General features: G+C 44.3%; 1 protein-coding gene across 2 annotated transcripts in view; it reads right to left on the reverse strand.

Moving 5' to 3' along the window:
• Positions 1 to 3,334: 3,334 nt before the first annotated feature.
• Positions 3,335 to 18,900, reverse strand: part of LOC146202782 (uncharacterized) — a 44,720-nt gene continuing 29,154 nt past the window's right edge. The window contains exon 6 of one of the 2 annotated variants that reach the window (XM_084588333.1): positions 3,335 to 6,896. In XM_084588333.1, coding sequence (XP_084444459.1) covers positions 6,828 to 6,896 — 69 coding nt within the window. In that variant the 3' untranslated portion in view covers positions 3,335 to 6,827. Of the gene's footprint in view, positions 6,897 to 13,164; positions 13,536 to 18,900 lie in introns of those variants that run through there. The other variant, XM_084588332.1, reaches the window with a different exon arrangement.

The following is an 18,900-nucleotide window of genomic DNA, read 5'->3' on the forward strand; positions in this document are numbered from 1 at the left end:
CAGCTGTGCAATGCAGTGAACTTTTCTCTGAGTTCCGCTTACGTTACATTCGGAACAATATCAATCGGCTGAAAGAGTATGTAGTCTTACGACTGACGCAACAACTTTTGATGAGGACGTCGGGCGTGAATATCTGGCCTGCAGCAGTAAGGAGAGCAGCGGACAAACGAAGATCATTCTCCTTTAAAGCTGACCCTTATTTAAGGAAATTTAAGGAAGGAGAAAATGTTATTCCCCTTGAAGAAACTGAACATTCCTTTATAGCATTGTCCTATAGCTCATTCCTTTATGATCTGTGGCAGGAGGGCATATGTGCACGTGTGTGCATTTTGGGGTGGGGGGGATTGCTTCCAGCGTTGTTGCAACCACAATTACACAGTGCTTCGAAAGCAGCTTACTGCAGGGACAGTCTCGGCGCCGAGCACCTGACCGCACTGGAGATCTTTTAATGCGCCAATAGCATCTTCATATGGGCCTAAGGAATTTATTGAACATTAAATATCTAAAAACACCTGTCACTGGAGAAACCACATTTCCAGTTCTAAACAGAAGACGCAGGTTAGTTTCAGAGGCACTTTATTTTCTAAATTATTATTTGCTATTTCTACAGGTTATTCGAAAGAGCTATTTTCGAATGAGCTATGCGCAACTCACAAAAAAAGTGGTGTCCACAAAAGTTAGGTCAACTTTGATAGCAATTGCCAGCATGTATATTAGAGAATATAAAGTTGCGACTGGTGTCAATGAAACCGAAATTTGGTGGCCATAGTCGTCCTAGATGTTTTTGCAGGGCAATATCTAGGAGTGCAAACTTGAAAAGCTTCGGTTTATTTTTCTCTCGGCTATGCTCCTTCGTTAATAATTATTCGTCCCAGCGCTTTTGTTTGAATCAAACTGCGCGCATATTACAGCATTATGGGGCGCTCGCGGTTTTCCTTGCTGCTGTATCTGCAGGCCACGAATTCGGACCAAATTTTAATTACTGTCATGGCAGGCTTCTACTTCATAAATATGCCGAGAACTAATCCCAGCTCTTGGCAAATGTTACGCTGTACTAATTAGATATTTAATTAATAACAGCTTGGTTTGGTTTGTGGGGTTTAACGTCCCAAAAGCAACTCAGGCTATGAGAGACGCTGTAGGAGGACTCCAGAAATTTGGACCACCTGGGGTTCTTTAACGTGCACTGACATCGCACAGCATACGGGCGCCTTGCTTTTTGCCTTCATCGAAAAGCGGCCGCTGAGGCCGGGATTCGATCCCGCGTCTTTGGGAACAGTAGTGGAGCGCCGTAACCACTGTGCTACCCCGGCGGGGTACAGTGCTGTTCCTTTGTTAGGCTGGTAGCGATAGAGTATGGCAGCAAACTTAACATTTCCAGAACTAATTAGGCCGGACTAATCTCCACTAACAACGAAAATCCTGACGGAAGTGAATGAGACTGCATCCCATATTTTACAAGTAGCTGCTATACATGGAACTGATAACCCCCGTAACAAAACAAACCAAAATCACCAAATGCCATCGCTTTCGTGATTTTTGCACTGTGACCCCAATGCAACTCTAACACCTTACTAGATTAGCTAATCTCAATAAAGAAGTGAACATTGCCACATCATAAATGTTTTCATAAAGAAAAGTAAATCATATTGCTATGAAGATGACGAAGCGGGCAGTGGCGCGGGGCGGAGCGCTCGCGCCAGGCCTGCTGGCCATTAAAGCATATTTCATCGTCATGTCGTCACGTCGTTCCGTTTCTGTTGTGTCGCCGGGTTCCATTGCTTGTCATGCCACCACGTAACATTTGGTTGGAGGTGCGGTTCATCCCCATCTTCGCCTTGCACCGTCGAAGCCAACCGTACGCTGGGTTCATCTGCCGAAAGCCCGTGGAGATCGCCGCCCAGCTCTGCCCCAGCCCTTTTTGCTCAGACCCAACCAGCCACTGTCCCCAGCCCTGACCACAATACATGACGACCAGGAAGAGCCCAAAGCCGACCCTACCGACCCCACGACGAAGCGACCTCACGACGACTCGAGCGAAGACAGCACCCCCGCCAAAGCCGTTCGGCGTATCCATGAGCCGTGGCCTTTGGTAAATGGTGAAGATTGAACTTGATGCTACGGTGCAAGCATTCTTCCCATCTTTGCATTCATTATGGTGTCCAGTATTTCATGTCCCAATCCTGTGTCTATGTTCATCGTCACGTCATGCATTGGATTTCTAGCAATCGATTGGGACGATCGCTCGGCGGCCCCGGGCAATGCTACGAAGATGATGAAGCGGGCAATGGCGCGGGGCAGAGCGCTCGTGCCAGGCCCGCTGGCCATTAAAGCATATTTCATCATGTGATCATGTCGTTCTGTTTCTGTTGTGTCGCTACGTTCCATCGCTTGTCATGCCACCACGTAACAATATAGTAGTAAAGCAACACAAAAAGGTTGAAACCGGTGGCGGCGATAGCAACTAGCGTGCTCAGCAGTCGTCGATCTCTATGAAAACAATTTTGGTATGCTGTGTCAGTAGTGTGCTTCGGGCACGTTAAAGACAACTGAGGTGTCCTATCCCCCATAAATCTTTCCCTGCCTTCCATAGTGTTTCTTATGAACAACTAGCAGCATCCATACAGAGAATTTTTTTTTCTAATTTGTGGTGTGCAGAAATCCATGCCATGTACATATAGCTGGTTGCCAAATTATGCAACCATATTTCAGTAACTCTCTGACATTGTATATTAGAGAATATAAAGTTACGACTGTCAATGAAACCGAAATTTGGTGGCCGTAGTCTTAGATGTTTTTACAGGGCGATATCTAGGAGTGCAAACTTAAAAAGCTTCGGCGGCCACATCTCAATGGAAACGATATCGTCAAGGCATCCACCTTCTGCACAATGTAGTGCACATTAACTTCTCAACCCAGTATGAATATTTGCAATGAATAGATTAATACACCATCTCTTCTGCATTTAAGAAAGCAGTATCTGGCATATATGCACATCATATTTTTGAAGAATGATTCGTCTTTTTGATGATTCTAACTGGCAGATCTTGTTATAAAGACTTCATTCACATGTAGAATACACTGGAGACGTGCAGCTAAAGGAACTATGCTATGCTTTCTTTTATTTCAGTGTTTTGCATTCTACAAAATCAGTGGATGACAGTGCAAAACCAGGCAAAAATTACCCACTGGTACTGCAACAGGTGGAGAGCGTCATTAAAAGTGAACCACTCCCATTGCTTTTGCGGTGATTGAGAAGACCACAGGAAGGAGAGTCCGCTCTCCCTCGAGACCGGCTGTGCACAAGTATTGTACGTACCAAAAATAGCAAATGCACGGATTGACATGAATTTATTCAATGAAATGGCCCAAGTCATTAAGGAATGATATGCATGAAGTGCACAACATAACAAAAAGGGGTCGGCACTACTGTAAAAAAAAAAATACAATTCATATTGTTCCAAGCCATTTGAAATTAGTGAACACGAGTCATTTTTTAGGCAGATGTACCAAGACATACCAATGCGTAATTCTGAATGCACAACAAATGATAGAAAGGTGCAGACTTCGTACAGGCTCCGATAAATGGAGATGCCAGCTGGACTGAGGCCACTTTTTCTAAGAATCATGAAGGCTCTGCACAACATGTTAGAGAGTCGACTGCAGTGATGTGAGTGCTATGCTAAACTGAGTCACAAAGCTTACCTTGCCCCATGCTGCCATATTATGAAATTTAAACAATTTGGGCCAAGCAGGCACCAAAATTTAATTCTTTAAAAAAAAAAAAAAGAAGGAAAACTTGGGTGCCATGTGTTGTATGGCATACGCCACTGTACAAAACACCATCATCATGGCTCACACATGCGTCAGCAGTCACAGCTGTTAGCAACTGCTGTTTTCTTAAGTTGCATCCTACTATGACACGCTCCAATCTGCATACGTAGTTACAAAGTATACAGGCATGAGAGAATGCCAAGAGAAGGCTCACTACAATCACCTTTTCAAATAGCATGTTCCAGCTACGCAGATTGAAAGGGCAATTTTAGATCAACAAACAATGCAAGTAGCTGCTCAAGTCTAAACTGAATGGTTCCACCATTCTTAAATATACAGATTCACAAGCAGGATGAGTATCACTTTACTGGTTAGTCAGTTATGGGGCTTAATGACCCAAAATGACTCCGGCTGTAAGAGGCGCATAGTGGAGGGCTCTGGAAATTTAAGCCACCTAGGGTTCTTTTCCGTACACTGAAATCACACGGTACAGGGGCACCTTGCTTTTTTGCCACCATCGAAAAGTGGCTGCAGCAGCCAGGATTCAATTCTGGGTCCTCTGGTTCAGCAGTCGAGCACTTTAACCATGGAGCAACCGTGCCAGGACGTCGCTTTATTGAAATCTTGCTGAAAGCTTTATGAAAGTGCAGAGATATTTATATGTCATTAAAAGCAGCCAAAACTGAAAATGTCTGTAGTCATGCATTCGGGTAAATGCAATGCTAGCGCAATCAAATGTCTTTTGTAATGAAGTGGTTTCGACCTCAAAAATAATTTGTAATACAGATCACTTCATTGTAAAAGTCATGCACAGAGCACTGTATCACTTGAAATAGAGCACAATAAGCATGTCTTACAAAAGAAACGCTTTATTTACTATCAACTGAAGAACTATTTCGTGAAACAATTTGTTAATTTTCTTCTAGCTAGGCACTTCTTCCAACAGAATGTGCACCTGTAGCTGATACTTATATTCGGTTCATGGCATGCTCCATCGTGAAATCCAAGAGCAACACAAGAGTACAAGCAGGGAGAAGGAAAATGCTGGCAAGTGCTCATTAAAGTGTTGTTTTGTCACCTTCAGACTAGATCGATGAAAAACGGCCAGCTACATCCACCGGCTCCGTTGGCATGTTCGCACTTGCTGTTCACAGTTTTCCAGTTCCCACCAGCAAGCAAGAGCATAAAGATTGCTTTGCCTAGTTTTACTTTTTCTGGTGGCACGGAGTGCTAGTGTCACTCGTCAAGATTTTAATTTTAAGGTAACGGTCAATGACTCCAACCAACCAAGAACTTGGTTGGAGCCATTGACCTTTACCTTAAAACTAAAATTGAATTCCCCAACCAAGTCCCTATATGCACCACAGCTCAGTGGGCGGCAATCACAGCTCCATTATGTGTGTTCATTGTAAAGTAGTTACAGCTGCCGACATTCCTTCATTTTGTAGGCAAATCTGTTGTAGGCCATAGATGTGAAAGAGAGGTGTTCAGCTGGGACATTAGAAATCCTTAACTATACAGGTTGTTTCACTGCATAGGCGTTCATGTTATTAATTTTAATTTAAGCAAGTGTGTACAAAAAATTTCAAGCTATCATTCTTTTTTGTTTCAATGATTCATGACACTACAAAATAAGCATGGAATTGAGAACTTTCTGCCAAATAACGCATAATTCAATTTGCTGCCAAGCCATCAGTTTCAGCAGTCGATCAGAGGCTATCATGCAAATGATGAACACGCAGCTATTACGTTACTGCTTTTGTATGCCTCATGTTACCCCAACTCTCAACTCGTTTGACCAAAAAAGGGGGGGGGGGGCACTCGAGCTCAGCCTTTAAAGGTATGATGCGACAGCATTAAATGGCTCTCATTTGCCAGCTTTTCTTATTCGTTCGCGTCCATTCACTCTGCTACTTGCCTAATCAATATCGCATATCTGCCAACTTGGCGAGATCAAAAATAAGATTTTTGCGCTAAGGTGGGGTTCAGGACGCAGTGTCCAATGAGTGCTAATCAAAACACAAGCAGCATCAGCATGCACGAAAGGTGAGTCCTAGAGACATCTGCACACCATCGCCGAATGATCTCGCTACACCTCCGCAGCTGGTCGACGCAAACTGATCAGCGAGGCGCCATTGCCGTTTTCTTTCGGTGTCATCGGCGCATCGTTTTAGTTTAATGTGAAACCATTATTAGCCCCTTCACATGCAATTCTACCCACGACTGTTGTTGGTCGTGATGGTTCCGAAAGAAGAGCTATCATGCCATCGACGGGCATAGCGCAGCTCAGTATCATGAGACACGCGGCCGAGCGCAATATAGGAGAATCAGATGGCATCATGTTTGGGCAAAGCTGCAGAAATAACCCTTCCCCGCCAAGTGCGCTAAGAAGTCGCCCTTTAGTCGAGATCGAAGGCGAGGCCAGCTAACTTTTACAATTATTGCAGCTGTGCACCGCTGCTAGCCGCCACTGAATTTACTGCCTACAAGAACGTCGCCACGAGTCCAAACCGACGCAGCCTTCTTACGCAGAGAGAAACCACTTGTCGGAAGATTTAAAGCAATAATCGTGTTATCGGAAAGCTTAGTCAAACATTGAAAGTCTTCTGTGCAAACCGGAAGGGTTGGAAGGTATGCCATCATTTGACAGGCCACCCGACGCAAACGTAAGTCCCCATTTTAAATAAGCCATACGAGAATTCCAGTGTGGTCTAAGGGGGGCGCGTGTCTAACTTGTGATCAAAGAAACTTGGAAAGCTGGAGTTCAGTCTCGCCCTCCGAACTCAAAGGCAAAAGCGTGAGTTGGTAACACCAGCCAATTCAGCCGTGTCATATCGCCTCATAACATCACACAATCCAACAACCAATCAGTGTACGACCATGTCACTGGCCAACTACCACAAGCCAGAGCCGTGCCCATGGTTTTTAACTAACAATGGCGATACCAGATTTTCTGTTAACAGGGCCTTCGATGCTACTGCATTAAAATATGTTATTTACTGCACTTGGGCTCACTACAGTTACCCGTGGAAAGAACTCCACAGTCACCGAACCTAACCAGTACTCTTGAACGGGCACGGGAAACCAAGATGACCATCTGCTGACACGCCTGAGGGAATGACCTGCAGCGAGGAAAAAAAAAAAACCAGCATGAAGCCACGCAATCAAAACATTAATACTGGAACAGTGTAAATGTTGAGTGCTTCATTAGGTCATTTAAAAAAAAAAGAAGCAAAACACAAGATACAGCACATAACTTCAAGGAAAAATTACTGTTATAACCTGCTGTTTGAAAGCTGAATGCAGCAAAGTAGAAGTCATTTCAAGTAATGGACTGGGCAAAGAGCACAAAAAATCAAAGCAGCTGCATTTTTATTCCAGTAATTATTTCCCACAAATAAACTTCCTCTTATTTCCCTCGGTAAATTAAATGACCATGGTAATTGCACTGCCCTTTGAAGCATTGTCCTTCAAGGCATTTCCAATTTTCATAGTTTGCCATAGATGGTTATTTTTGTGGCCAGGATATATGCAGTTTCTAGAAACAACTTGACCGATGAACAGTCTTCTCAATTAAGAAGCCTTTTCTTCTTAAATGCAATTTTTGCAAATTCAGTATTTGTCTATACAGCAGATCCAGTAGAATTGTTATCTTCTAGTCAAGAATATGTTTTGGCAAAAATACAGGCACCCTGTGAATGTGCATTAGAAAACGAGTATTTGGCCTGGCTTGCACATGAAGTAGCAATAAAAATTTTTGGTGATGCCCTCTTTGAAGTGATACACTTGATTACTGAAGCAACATGACCTTCAAAAGTGAAAGACTACAAGCCACCCATAAGACCAATCAGCTCTTTTAAGCAGTTGGTATGACTTTGCGGGACTGAATCTCTAGCTTACATTCGTCACACAGCTCCAAGACATAAATCGGCATTTCGTGTAGCTATATGCACTAGTAAAGACTAGGTAGCAATTAGCATTTAGGGCACACTTGACTCAGGAGCTTGCTGAGGCATTGAGTTGTCTAACAAAAATACTAGAACAGAACGAAACTATTCTTAAGGAACTTCAGTCCGTGAAAATGAAATAAGATGTGATGGAGGATAAAATTCAGCAACTCACTTCGAAAGTTGATAGTCTAATAGAATCCTTACCTTCGATACCAACAACTGGGGTTAAAGAATTAGAGTTGCAGAGTAACCAATTAGCAGTTGCAATGCGTAATGTACTTCTTAATCAAGGCGAACTGGAGGACCGTTCTCGAAGAAACAACTTACTATTTTATGGTATCGCTGACACTGCTAAAGAAACTTGGGATGAATCCGAGATGAAAGTTCTCAATATCTGCAAAGAACATCTCGGCATAACCATTAGCCCCGCTTCAATAGAAAGAGCCCATAGAATTGGCAAAGGATCCAGTGAAAAGAGAAGGCCAATAATTGTAAAATCTAGTCCCTTTAAGGACAAGCAACGCATATTGTCTGCTGCTTCAAAATTTATGGACACTGGCTTTTCTTTAAGTGAAGAGTTTTCTAAGAATATCCGCCAAGCAAGGAGTAGGCTAATTAGCTATGCAAAGGAGCACGATTTCAAATACACTCTTAAACTCGACAGATTAACAATGCAGGGAAAAACCTATGTGTATGACCTATGTGTACGACGGCACTACTGGTTCAATTCGGGAACTTGTGCAATAGCAACCAAGCCATGCCGCTGAAAGACATTGCTCAGCTACTCATGATCAACTTTCCGTCATAAGTATAAAGAAAAAGATTGTGAAATTCTCTGGCATAGTTCACATTTCGCAGACTGACGTCATTGGTATGGAGTCTTGGCTCTACTCTGATATTTCAAGCGCTGAAGTTTTCCCGTTCGAGTACACAGCTTATCGCAAGGACCGTAATGCACATGGTGGGGGCGTCTTTGTTCTCGTGCATAGCCGAATTCAGAGTGTGCCTTTGGACTGTGGTAATGACCGTTCAGAATCTGTTTGGTGCAAATTAATCCTTTCTGCTGGAAACAGTCTTACCGTGGAATCGTTTTACAGGCCGCCTACTTCCACTAGTAAAGAACCGTTACTTAGCCTCTTCCGCTCGCTATCCGCTCTAGCTTCTGAACTCATCCTGTTAGGGGGCGACTTTAACTTGCCAGATATCACATAGAAGGACCGTTATCCTGAAGGGAGTCGTTCTGCACATCATTGCGCACTGTATGAAATTGTGTGTTTATGGGCTGCATCAATTTGTGGACTTTCCTACGCGTGTTGGATCGAACAGTGGCAATACCTTAGATTTGCTCTTTTCTAATCAAAGTGATCTTGTAAAAAACGTAGTAGCCATACCTGGAATTAGTGACCATGAAGTGGTAACAGCAACAGTCATATGCAAATGAGTAGAAGTGCCGAGGCAATGCCGTAGAAAGGTTTATATGTATGAAAAAGGTAACTATGATGCTATAATTAGGGAACTTGATTAATTTTTTACGGTTTTCTTAGATAGCTCCATTTCCTGTGATGTAAACGAACTGTGGACAAACTTAAAAAAATAAGCTGTTGTCTCTCATTGATCAGTTTATTCCCGGAAAGCTGATGTCATCTAATAAGCGAGCGGATAAACCATGGATCAATAAAAGATTACGTGCATCAATTAGAAAGAAAGCTCAGGTTTATAAAAGGTTTTGTAAAAAGGAAAACCCATCTGTGTATGCACGACTGAAAATCCTGACTGCTAACCTTAGTAGCGAATTAAAGGCAGAAAAGCGCTTGTACCTATCCTCGTTGGCAGACAAACTAAAGACGAACCCAAAAGAAGTGTGGCGCTTTATTAAATGCAACAAAAAGGATGCTGTTGGTATTCCTGCCATCAGGGATAGACGTACTCGAGATTAAAAGGTGGGCACAAGCTATGCACATAAGAGGTAACTTACTTCGAAGTGAACAATTTCTGATGTGCATTTAGAAAAAGAACTACATATACTCTCATAATAATTTGTGTAGCAAGGCTCTTTATTTTCGTGCTGGCACATATTTCGAACGCAAAAGGCATTGTATACGGAAGAGGAAGAATCCCAATAATCGCTCTGCCCCGTGTGTTTTGACAGCAATGTCAGAAGAGAACTTGCAAGATTCCAAGAGCCTATCAGTGTACATAAATCGGACACCTGAGCTGCACAAACGGATTTCAATGACTTAGCAGGCGGCATAGAAAATGCATGTTGCGAGCTGCGGGAGCTGACGAAGAAAAATAAAAAAAAAGAATGAACAAAACCTTTATTTGGTTGAAGAGATGACTCTCGGCCGATGTTTTCGGTAATTAGGAGAGATTGGAGTGTAGCTTCTCGCTTCTTCACGGTTCAATTGTTTCTCGTTAAAACATAAGCATCTAAATAGCTCAGAAGAGGATCTAGATCAGCATCTACAGTCTAGGCCTTCCAGACTTGCAACGGCTGGTACAAGCATATGAGCTCCTTAATTCACGCATTGAAGTGCATTCACTGCAAATATGGTTTTTGCTGTTGAAGCAATACAAAATCACAAGCAAAAAAAAAATGAACAGGGGAAGTTAGGAACACTAACGCTCATTTCCCACTGGAAAAAAAAAGGTTATGCTGTCCACTCAAATATTTCTCAAAAGAAGTATGTTCCTCTGCATTGCTAGTAACCTTGCAATGTTTATGCTGATAAAATTAAGTTCTGGTTGTTTGCTGCATTTCATTAGCATTTGACATTAGTGTTGTTGACAATATTGCATTTTTGCACATTTTTTCTTGTTGCACTAAATACCTTAGGTTCATGTAATTAAATTCTAACACTCTTTCTAGCACTGTAGATATCTTGAATATCGTGTTTTAAAACTGCAGTCCAGTGCAGTTGGAAATTACATTAACTTCCCCTACAAGCAGTAAAATTATCGTTTTTCTTTTCTCTGTGGCTGTGTGTAAAGGGGGAGGGGAATCTCAAGGGTGCAACTTGATTACTTGCATAAGCTTTTTTTAATAGACTCATGCACTTGTTCAGTCATTTCCTTTCGCAGTGCACATACCCATTCTCACTTAATCCTCTAAGTAAACTCATTAAATAACTCTTCACATCTGACGTTTTAGACGACAAAGAAATTTTTTTTACACTGCTATATACAGGAGTGCGAGTGCCGATCCACAACTATATATGTTCCACGCCATACCTCGAAAGTGAGACATTAAGAAAAGCGCTTGATTAGGCGACGACGGAGGCCGTTTATTCGTAACCTGTGTTCACTATCTTTTGACATTAGTAGCCAGACTTCATGCACTGCATGAACAGGCTGCCCAGGCTGGTAGATTTCTGCATGTAATGGAGGCAATCTGCACAGTGCAGTAGTAAACGTGACACCCACTGCGTTACCTTCTAAGGTTAGAGTGCTCCTATGCACTGAAAATTTGACAAATTTGTTTGCACGACAGAAACTATGCCCTGAAAGAACACACTACAAAACATAGGCCAGGGAGTAAAGCAAGAAACAGTGCTTGTCAGCAAGCCGACGGCGCTCACACTTGTTTCACAGCATTAACAAGCAAATTTCGCATAACACAAATGCGTTATCCAAGGTGATGTGTCACTTCGAAGCCAAAGCTGTTGTAAAGTAGTTATAATTGTACTGCAGCTATGCACAGTGCAACGGCAGCACACAAACGCTACATGTGTGCTGGCCGCTCCACACTTCTGCGCCGCATGTTGCAGACGACGCGCCCGGCAAGAGTTGACTGCAGCGCCGCAAGTTCTCGCGACGGCCACTTGGGACACATTTCTCCACTGGGTGGTAGGGGAACTGTGAAACTGAGTTTGTTCTGGCAACATCGGCTGTGACCTCAGGTCCCATAAAGGCGATCTGGGTTTGAGTCTTGGGAGACTTCCGTTCCTTTCCAAGTGGGTTAGGTGACGTTCGTTATAGGGTTCAGATGAAGCGTGTGCCAATCATCCCAAAGCAGTTGGCCTTCCAGCGTATTGTAGTGGTAGCTCCATGCTTGATGTGGAGCGTTGGTCTCCGGGAATGTCTCCGAGGTGAGGCTGCGCTTGCACTATCTGCTGTACTCAAAGGAAAAGTGTCCCGAAGACGACCTTGCTTTCTCGGGGTGGGCTGTAGACACTGAGCACGAGAAGGCATTGCCTGGTCGCACGAGGTCGGGGGGGGGGGGGGGGGGATTTCGAGCATATGATCTGGGAAAGTGGAGTCTAGCTCATGCATCACTGGAAACCAGGGCTGCACTCGGGAAACGCTGAAGCCTGCGGGTGTAGGCTGAGTGTGGAGACAAGCGGAAGCAGAACTGGTGCTTACACCCTTGGTGCGTCATGGGGTGGTGGGGAATGAAGATCCTGTACGTAGGCAGCAGGTCTCGATTTCCACGGCCACCATCAAAACCAAGATGCTTAATAAAAAATTGAAACTGGGCTCTCGCTTGGAGCGCGGCTTGAAAGGAATTTCCAAATCGAAGACGCTGCGATGCCTGGCAGGGGTGCACATCATGCAGGTTGACTATGGGTGTTGCGAACTCGCCTATCCGAACATGCCAGTCACTGCACCCACAGATGAACAATACGGTGGCGGTAGACGACTAGTATGCCACACCTCCTAGGAGGGTTATCGACACTGCCGTAGACTCCAGGATAACCCAACTGAAATGGCTACATACAAGAGTAGTCTCTGGTGTGAAAGTCTGCCCTTGTGTGGGACGATCTTGAGAAGGGGCCCGGCCTAGGCGAATCCGTGTAAACCTGGGGGATATTGTTTAGCGGGCTAACACTTCACGAGTTACAATGGATGGCAAGTATGCGGAGCTGGAGGGACGGCATCGCGCTGCGTGCACAGCTCTAAGCAATTATGTGTGACGGTGCAGTCTCATGGAATAAAATCGCAGGTGAAAAAAAAGGCTATAAAGCGGCACCCCATCCTACCTTCCTCGCTTCAGTGCAGCCCGAATGACTAGCGCCAAACCGAACTGCATGCTAATGGTCTTGTAGCAGAGTAAGCTAACGTCCAGTAGCCTATTCTATGCTTGTAGTTTGATTCCAGCCAGTGCAACACGCTCCAAACATTGCCAGAACCCTGATCTCACGTACTCTACATAGTCTAGCAATGCGATCACCCAGTGAGGCGGGTAAATGCGCTAAATTCAGATCCTCGTTTGCAAAGCAGCTCCATGCACCTTACCGATGTGGGGCGTGTACTTGAGATGGCTCGGTCGGAACTACTGGCACACCGCAAAATCTGTTGCCACTGCTTTAGTGGCCCTATCCATATATAGGCAAGTAATGTGCAATGGTGCCTAATAAAGTGAGATCATAGGGCCGTGAAGCACAACGAAGTCTCAACTATAATGAAGCACTTCTTCAGACATGCACAGAGAACACACAGATACAGTGTCAAATGCTATCTTTATTACACAGCTTGTCAATAAAATACATTTATACAACTCATAGCAAACTAAAAACGTATGTACAACAAAGCACTTCGAACATATTCTTTGATTTCGGTGCACTCAGTTTGTCTAGTGAAACTACAGAAGTAATGTAAATGTCCCAATCATGACTTGTAGCATTGTGCAAGTATACTTCCCTGTGTGGTACTGCTTACTGCAAAGCACACTGGGCAAATCTTCACAGGCCAGACTTCCAACAGTGCTTCAGCTCTTGTTCACAACAGCTTGCTCAGCATAGCATGAACTTCAGCAGCTGATGACCTTTTCTCTGAGTCTTGCACAGTACAGTTACGGACAATTTCCCTAAGCTGAAACAGACATTAACAGAAAGAGTGAAACAAAACAGCCAGCGCCACTAAGTGCACACTGGTAACAATTTTAGGATTTCAATTTTGTAATGATTTACACTTATACAGAGTATTTTGGAAACATAGCTTCATTCCCTGCAATTTGACTTCAGATAGATGGAAAATTTGCTGCCAGACTCAAAGATCTGAAAACCAGACTAAAACAAACTAGGCCCCTATTCATCAAGTTACTTTACCTGAGCGGTACTGATGTGTTATGCACTGCGGACAGCACAAGGCACCCAAGTAAAACTCAAATTCAAGCTACTGCACCTAAGACGACACAAAAATAATAACGAGGTTGATTCTGCAGTGCTCTTGTTGAGCCCCAAACAGGTTGTTGTCAAAAAAATAAAAAATAGAAAGAACACTCTTGATACAGGTAAAACTACCACCTGCGACTGCTTCATGCCTTGCTGCACAAAACATTTTGTCAAGTTTGTTTTTGCAACAAAACTTACTAATCCACTTTCCATGCGAGAAAAGTTACCATATAATTTCCTGAAGATATGGAGGCATGCACTAATAATGATTTTTGATGTATGAAATGTAACAAAGAATAGTGAAAACAAACATTTGGAAGTAACGAGAGTATAATCAGTGTATAGCCAATACTTCTGTGTCAGGAGATAGGTGCAGTTACCAAAATAATAAACCTTCTTTTGGACGCACATAAAGAGACCGTGAAGTAATTTTCACATCAACACCACACACAAAGGTTACTACAAGTGTAGCATTAAAAAGCAAGGCACACAAAAGTGCGCTGAAGCAACTGACTAAAGTTATGAATCCCCTTTTGACAAAATTAAATAACAGTGCATATAACGTAAAACAATTCAAAATGCATTTTACTTCACAGTGCACTCAGTTCATACTATTCCTCACTTTCAGCCTTGCTTGTAGGTCATTAATCACATGCTGTAAGAAATGTGCTGCAAAAGTTCTGCAGGTGAAAGTAATATGAGGTGATTACATTATGAGAACGGTTTGCTATTTCCAAGAATCTTTGCTCTTTTATGGCTGTATTATAAAGACTATAGTCACTTCTATCTTTGGCTATTTTGTTGTGCCTGACTGCTACTCTGGTGCCCGTAGCAAAGCTCTGCTAAGCAATTGGTATACCTTGCTTTCAATTGATGTTTTCATTATGAAGAAACACAAGATGACTTTATGCCTGGCTTTTCGTACTTGACTCCTTTACCTTGAATACATTGCATATAATGCAGAAGCTATACATTCCCACATTTTAGTATGTATGCATTAACAGCCTATGTGCCAACTGGAAACATCTGAATGTACACAATCTAGTTTTTCTGTCTAACCAGACCCCAAGCACAAAGTAGATAGCAGCAAAATAGTTACAGGCTCTTCCCAGCTTTGATTGGAAGAAACAATGGTTTCGTATTCTGAAGCTTCTGGAGGTCTCAAGAGATGCCATTAAAACAAAGCTTTTGTTTTAGTACTTTCCTTTTTTGACCGACATAATGCAGCAATCAGTAGTGGGGAATCAAGCATGGTAATTTCAAACATGGAGAGCTTCCACAGTTATGCGTGAATGGTGTAAAATGTCCCACATACTATGCTTGGTTAATTTTGTTTATGAGTGGGGTTTTCTCGCTCGCACTGCAGCCTCGGCAAGTGGATATGTCTCTGACTGCCGGAACAGCTACGTCACTAGCCGACCCAGGCCCTCAACAAGCATTAGTGGAGGTTTTTGGCCGTAAAGTCTTGGCTACATACATGTTGGGGTATGATGCATGCAGAATGAATACAGCAGTGCTAAAAATGTAGCTCATATACGTCATGCAGTTGCATTTTCGTAATACAATTGTAGTAAAAATCAAATGTTTGAGAAAGATGATTTATTTGATAATCCTCCTAATGTTTTCATCGATTGAAAGTATAATGTTAACCATGATACAGTTCTATGGCATTCTATCTCCTATAGTTTTTAGAAAAAAAAAAAACTAGCACATATGTGAACAAAATCAGTTGAGTTGTCAAGAGCATGTAGCTTAAAATAGCGAAGATTGTGCACACTTCTAAGGTATTGAAGCACTGGTAAGTAAATCTAGATCTTTTGGAGGAATAGCACAACACACTGTTATAATCGTATGTCACAATTTTAGCTAAGCAACTAAAGCATGGTGTACTGGCCGTGCTTGCAGGCAACTGCGGTACACCGCAAGAAACCCTAGCTGCTCTGACTCTCTCGGGCAGTGCAGTATAAACCAATTAAGCTTTGTAAAGGCTGCAAAAAAAGTGCACGATACCCGCCTGGTATTTGCATGCTTTCAGCTCTTAGCCGTCGCAGCTACAACTTGCGCGACAGACCGCTTCTATTCATCACTATACTGCGGTTCCCAGCAGTCTAATTATCTGGCTTCTGCTAGCGAAATACCTTTAAGAATGCTTACTCTAGCATATTTTAGAGATATTGTAAGATAACGTGAAGGTCGGGCTTGGGGGATCAGGTTTTATTGCAGACCTGAAGCTTTGGTCACACACTGCAGCCTACCACACTCCGCGATGGCGATGGGTATCTACAAGAGGGAGCAGGATGAAGATGAAGCAGCGCGTTCAGCCGTGTGGAAGATGAAGTGCCACACAGTGCTCACACTATTTCACCCGCGCAGTTGAAGCGGCCAGCCTGGCCGCAATTAGTCCGCAGGATTGCGCCGAATAAAAGGCTTCATGCGTGAAACGTGGACAACTTCAGTGCCACGGTAACGACTGTCCGGAGGAGGGTAAACAAAGGGAGACGCGATAGTTGACCGGAGAGGTTTTTTCAAGAACTGTGTAAAGACCAATGTAACGGTGCTGGAACTTGTCACAAAGGCCAGGAGTGCGTAATGGGGTCCAAAGTAACACCTCGTCGCCGGAACGGAACGAAACTTGGCGATGCGTTGCATCATAGCGGCACTTGCGGTCTTCCTGGCTAGCTTCCGTGTTGACGCGAGCAAGCCGGCGACATTTGGCCACTCGGGAAAGGAACTGGTCAGGAAGAGAGGATGAGGAACTGGCATGTGTAGAAAGGAAAGAGGCATCAACAAGGGTAGCGGGAGAACGGCCGTAAACGAGGAAAAACGGGGTGTAACCTGTGGTCCGCTGTACAGCCGTATTGTAGGCGAACGTAACAAAAGGAAGTATTACGTCCCAGTTTCGGTGGTCCTGGTCGATGTACATAGACAACATGTCAGAAAGCGTGCGGTGGAACCGCTCAGTCAACCCATTGGTTTGCGGGTGATAGCTGGAGGTCAATTTGTGATGTGTGGTTGAGGCCTCAAGAACTTCGGCTACAATCGTCGACAGAGATGTCCGACCACGATCGCTGAGAAGCACTTGAGGGGCCCCATGGCGCAGTACGAGCGATTCCAAAAAGAAGGTCGCGACCTCATGTGATGAGCCATTAGGCAGGGCAGCGGTCTCAGCGTAGCGTGTTAGGTGGTCGACGGTGGTGACGATCCAGACAATGCGGACAATGGAAGTGGCCCGTATAAGTCTATGCCAACAACGGCGAAAGGAGTAGCAGGGCAAGGTAACGGCTGTAGTAGGCCAGCAGGAGGAGAAGTCGACCGTCTGCGGCGCTGGCATGGCAAACAAGAGGCGACGTATTTTGCCCCGCTTGAGGAGAGGTCTGGCCAGAAGAAACGGGTTTTCATGCGGTGTAAGTTTTATGAAAGCCTAAGTGACCGGCTGTAGCATCATCGTGGAAAGCCGCCAGGATATGGGTGCGAAGCGCTTTCGGAGTAACGGGGACACAACGGGTGCCTTCAGAGCAATAAATATATCGGGAGAGCACGCCGTTGTCAAGTTTAACTTTTGGAGTTGCCTGCGCATCCTAGCGGTAGGAGGGTGAGAAGCACCGGTGAGAAGGTCGATTAGAGAAAGGCAGTAGGGATCTGCACGCTGGTGTGAAATAATGGCGTAGCGATCTGGAGCAGCGGCAGGAGTAGCACAGGTGATGTTTGGAGCTCTGGACGACTTTGGGACGTCAAAGGTGCACGCAGGAAGGCGCGAAGAAGCACTAGGTGGTGATTCTGGGAGCGGGTAACGGGAAAGAGCATCGGCATCTCGATGTTTGCGACCAGATTTGTATGTGACATCGAAGTGGTATTCCTGCAAGCGCAGAATCCAACGGCCTAGGCGTCCAGTCAAATTTTTGAGGGTTGATAACCAACAGAGCGTGGTGATCGGTGACGATCGTGAAGTGGCGGCTGTAGAGGTAGGGGCAGAATTTCTGAACTGCCCTAACGACGGCGAGGCACTCTTGCTCAGTGATGGTGTAGTTGCGTTCCGTTGGTGTTACTGGCAAACGCAATTACCTTTTCCCGAGAAGCGGTATCACGTTGCAGAAGTACGGCGCCGATACCAAGGCTGCTGGTATCGGTGTGGAGAATGGTGGCAGCAGTGTCGTCGAAGTGAGCGAGAACAGGGTCCGAAGTGAGGGCATTCTTCAGGGTTTGAAAAGCTTTTTCACATTCTTCGGACCAATTGAAAGTAGTACGGTCGGTAAGGTGGTGGTGGAGCGGTGCAGCAATAGTAGTGAAATTGCGAATGAAACGGCGAAAGTATGAAGATAGGCAAAGAAAACTGCGTAGATCCTTAGTCCGCATAGTTCAAAACTGCAGCAAGCTTGTCAGGGTCGGGTCGAATGCTATCGCGGCTGACGAGGTGGCCCAGGATCTTGATTTCTTTCTTGGCGAAATTACACTTTTTTGTGTTCAGCTGGAGACCGGCGGATGCCAGGCACGTCAATACTTGATCAAGACGGCATAAATGATCAGAAAAAGTTGCAGAGAAAATAACTATGTCGTCCAGGTAGCACAAGCATGTTTTCCACTTAAGTCCTCTAAAAACAGTGTCAATCATGCGCTTAAATGTAGCGGGGGCATTACAAAGTCCACAAGGCATGACATTGAATTCGTAAAGCCCATCGGGAGTAGCGAACGCGGTTTTTTCTTTGTCGGCTTCGTACATCGGATTCTGCCAGTAACCGGAACGCAAATCCAAAGTGGACAAATATTCCGCGCCCTGAAGACAGTCGAGGGAGTCGTCAATTCGTGGCATAGGGTAAACATCTTTGCAAATGACTTTGTTAAGTGCGCGGTAATCAACGCAAAAACGCACGGACCCATCCTTTTTTTTTTTGACCATGACGACCGGAGATGACCAGGGGCTAGCTGAGGGCTGAATAATGTCTCGTCGGAGCACATCATTCACATTATCTTCTATGATTTTACGTTCTGATAAGAAATCACTGTAAGGGCGGCGGCTAACAATAGAAGTACCTTTTGTAATAATGCGGTGCTGTGCAGAAGAAGTC

The sequence above is a fragment of the Amblyomma maculatum genome, chromosome 1 (assembly GCF_055883805.1).
Source record: "Amblyomma maculatum isolate TAMU_Amacu chromosome 1, ASM5588380v1, whole genome shotgun sequence".
In the NCBI taxonomy this organism is placed as follows: domain Eukaryota; kingdom Metazoa; phylum Arthropoda; class Arachnida; order Ixodida; family Ixodidae; genus Amblyomma; species Amblyomma maculatum.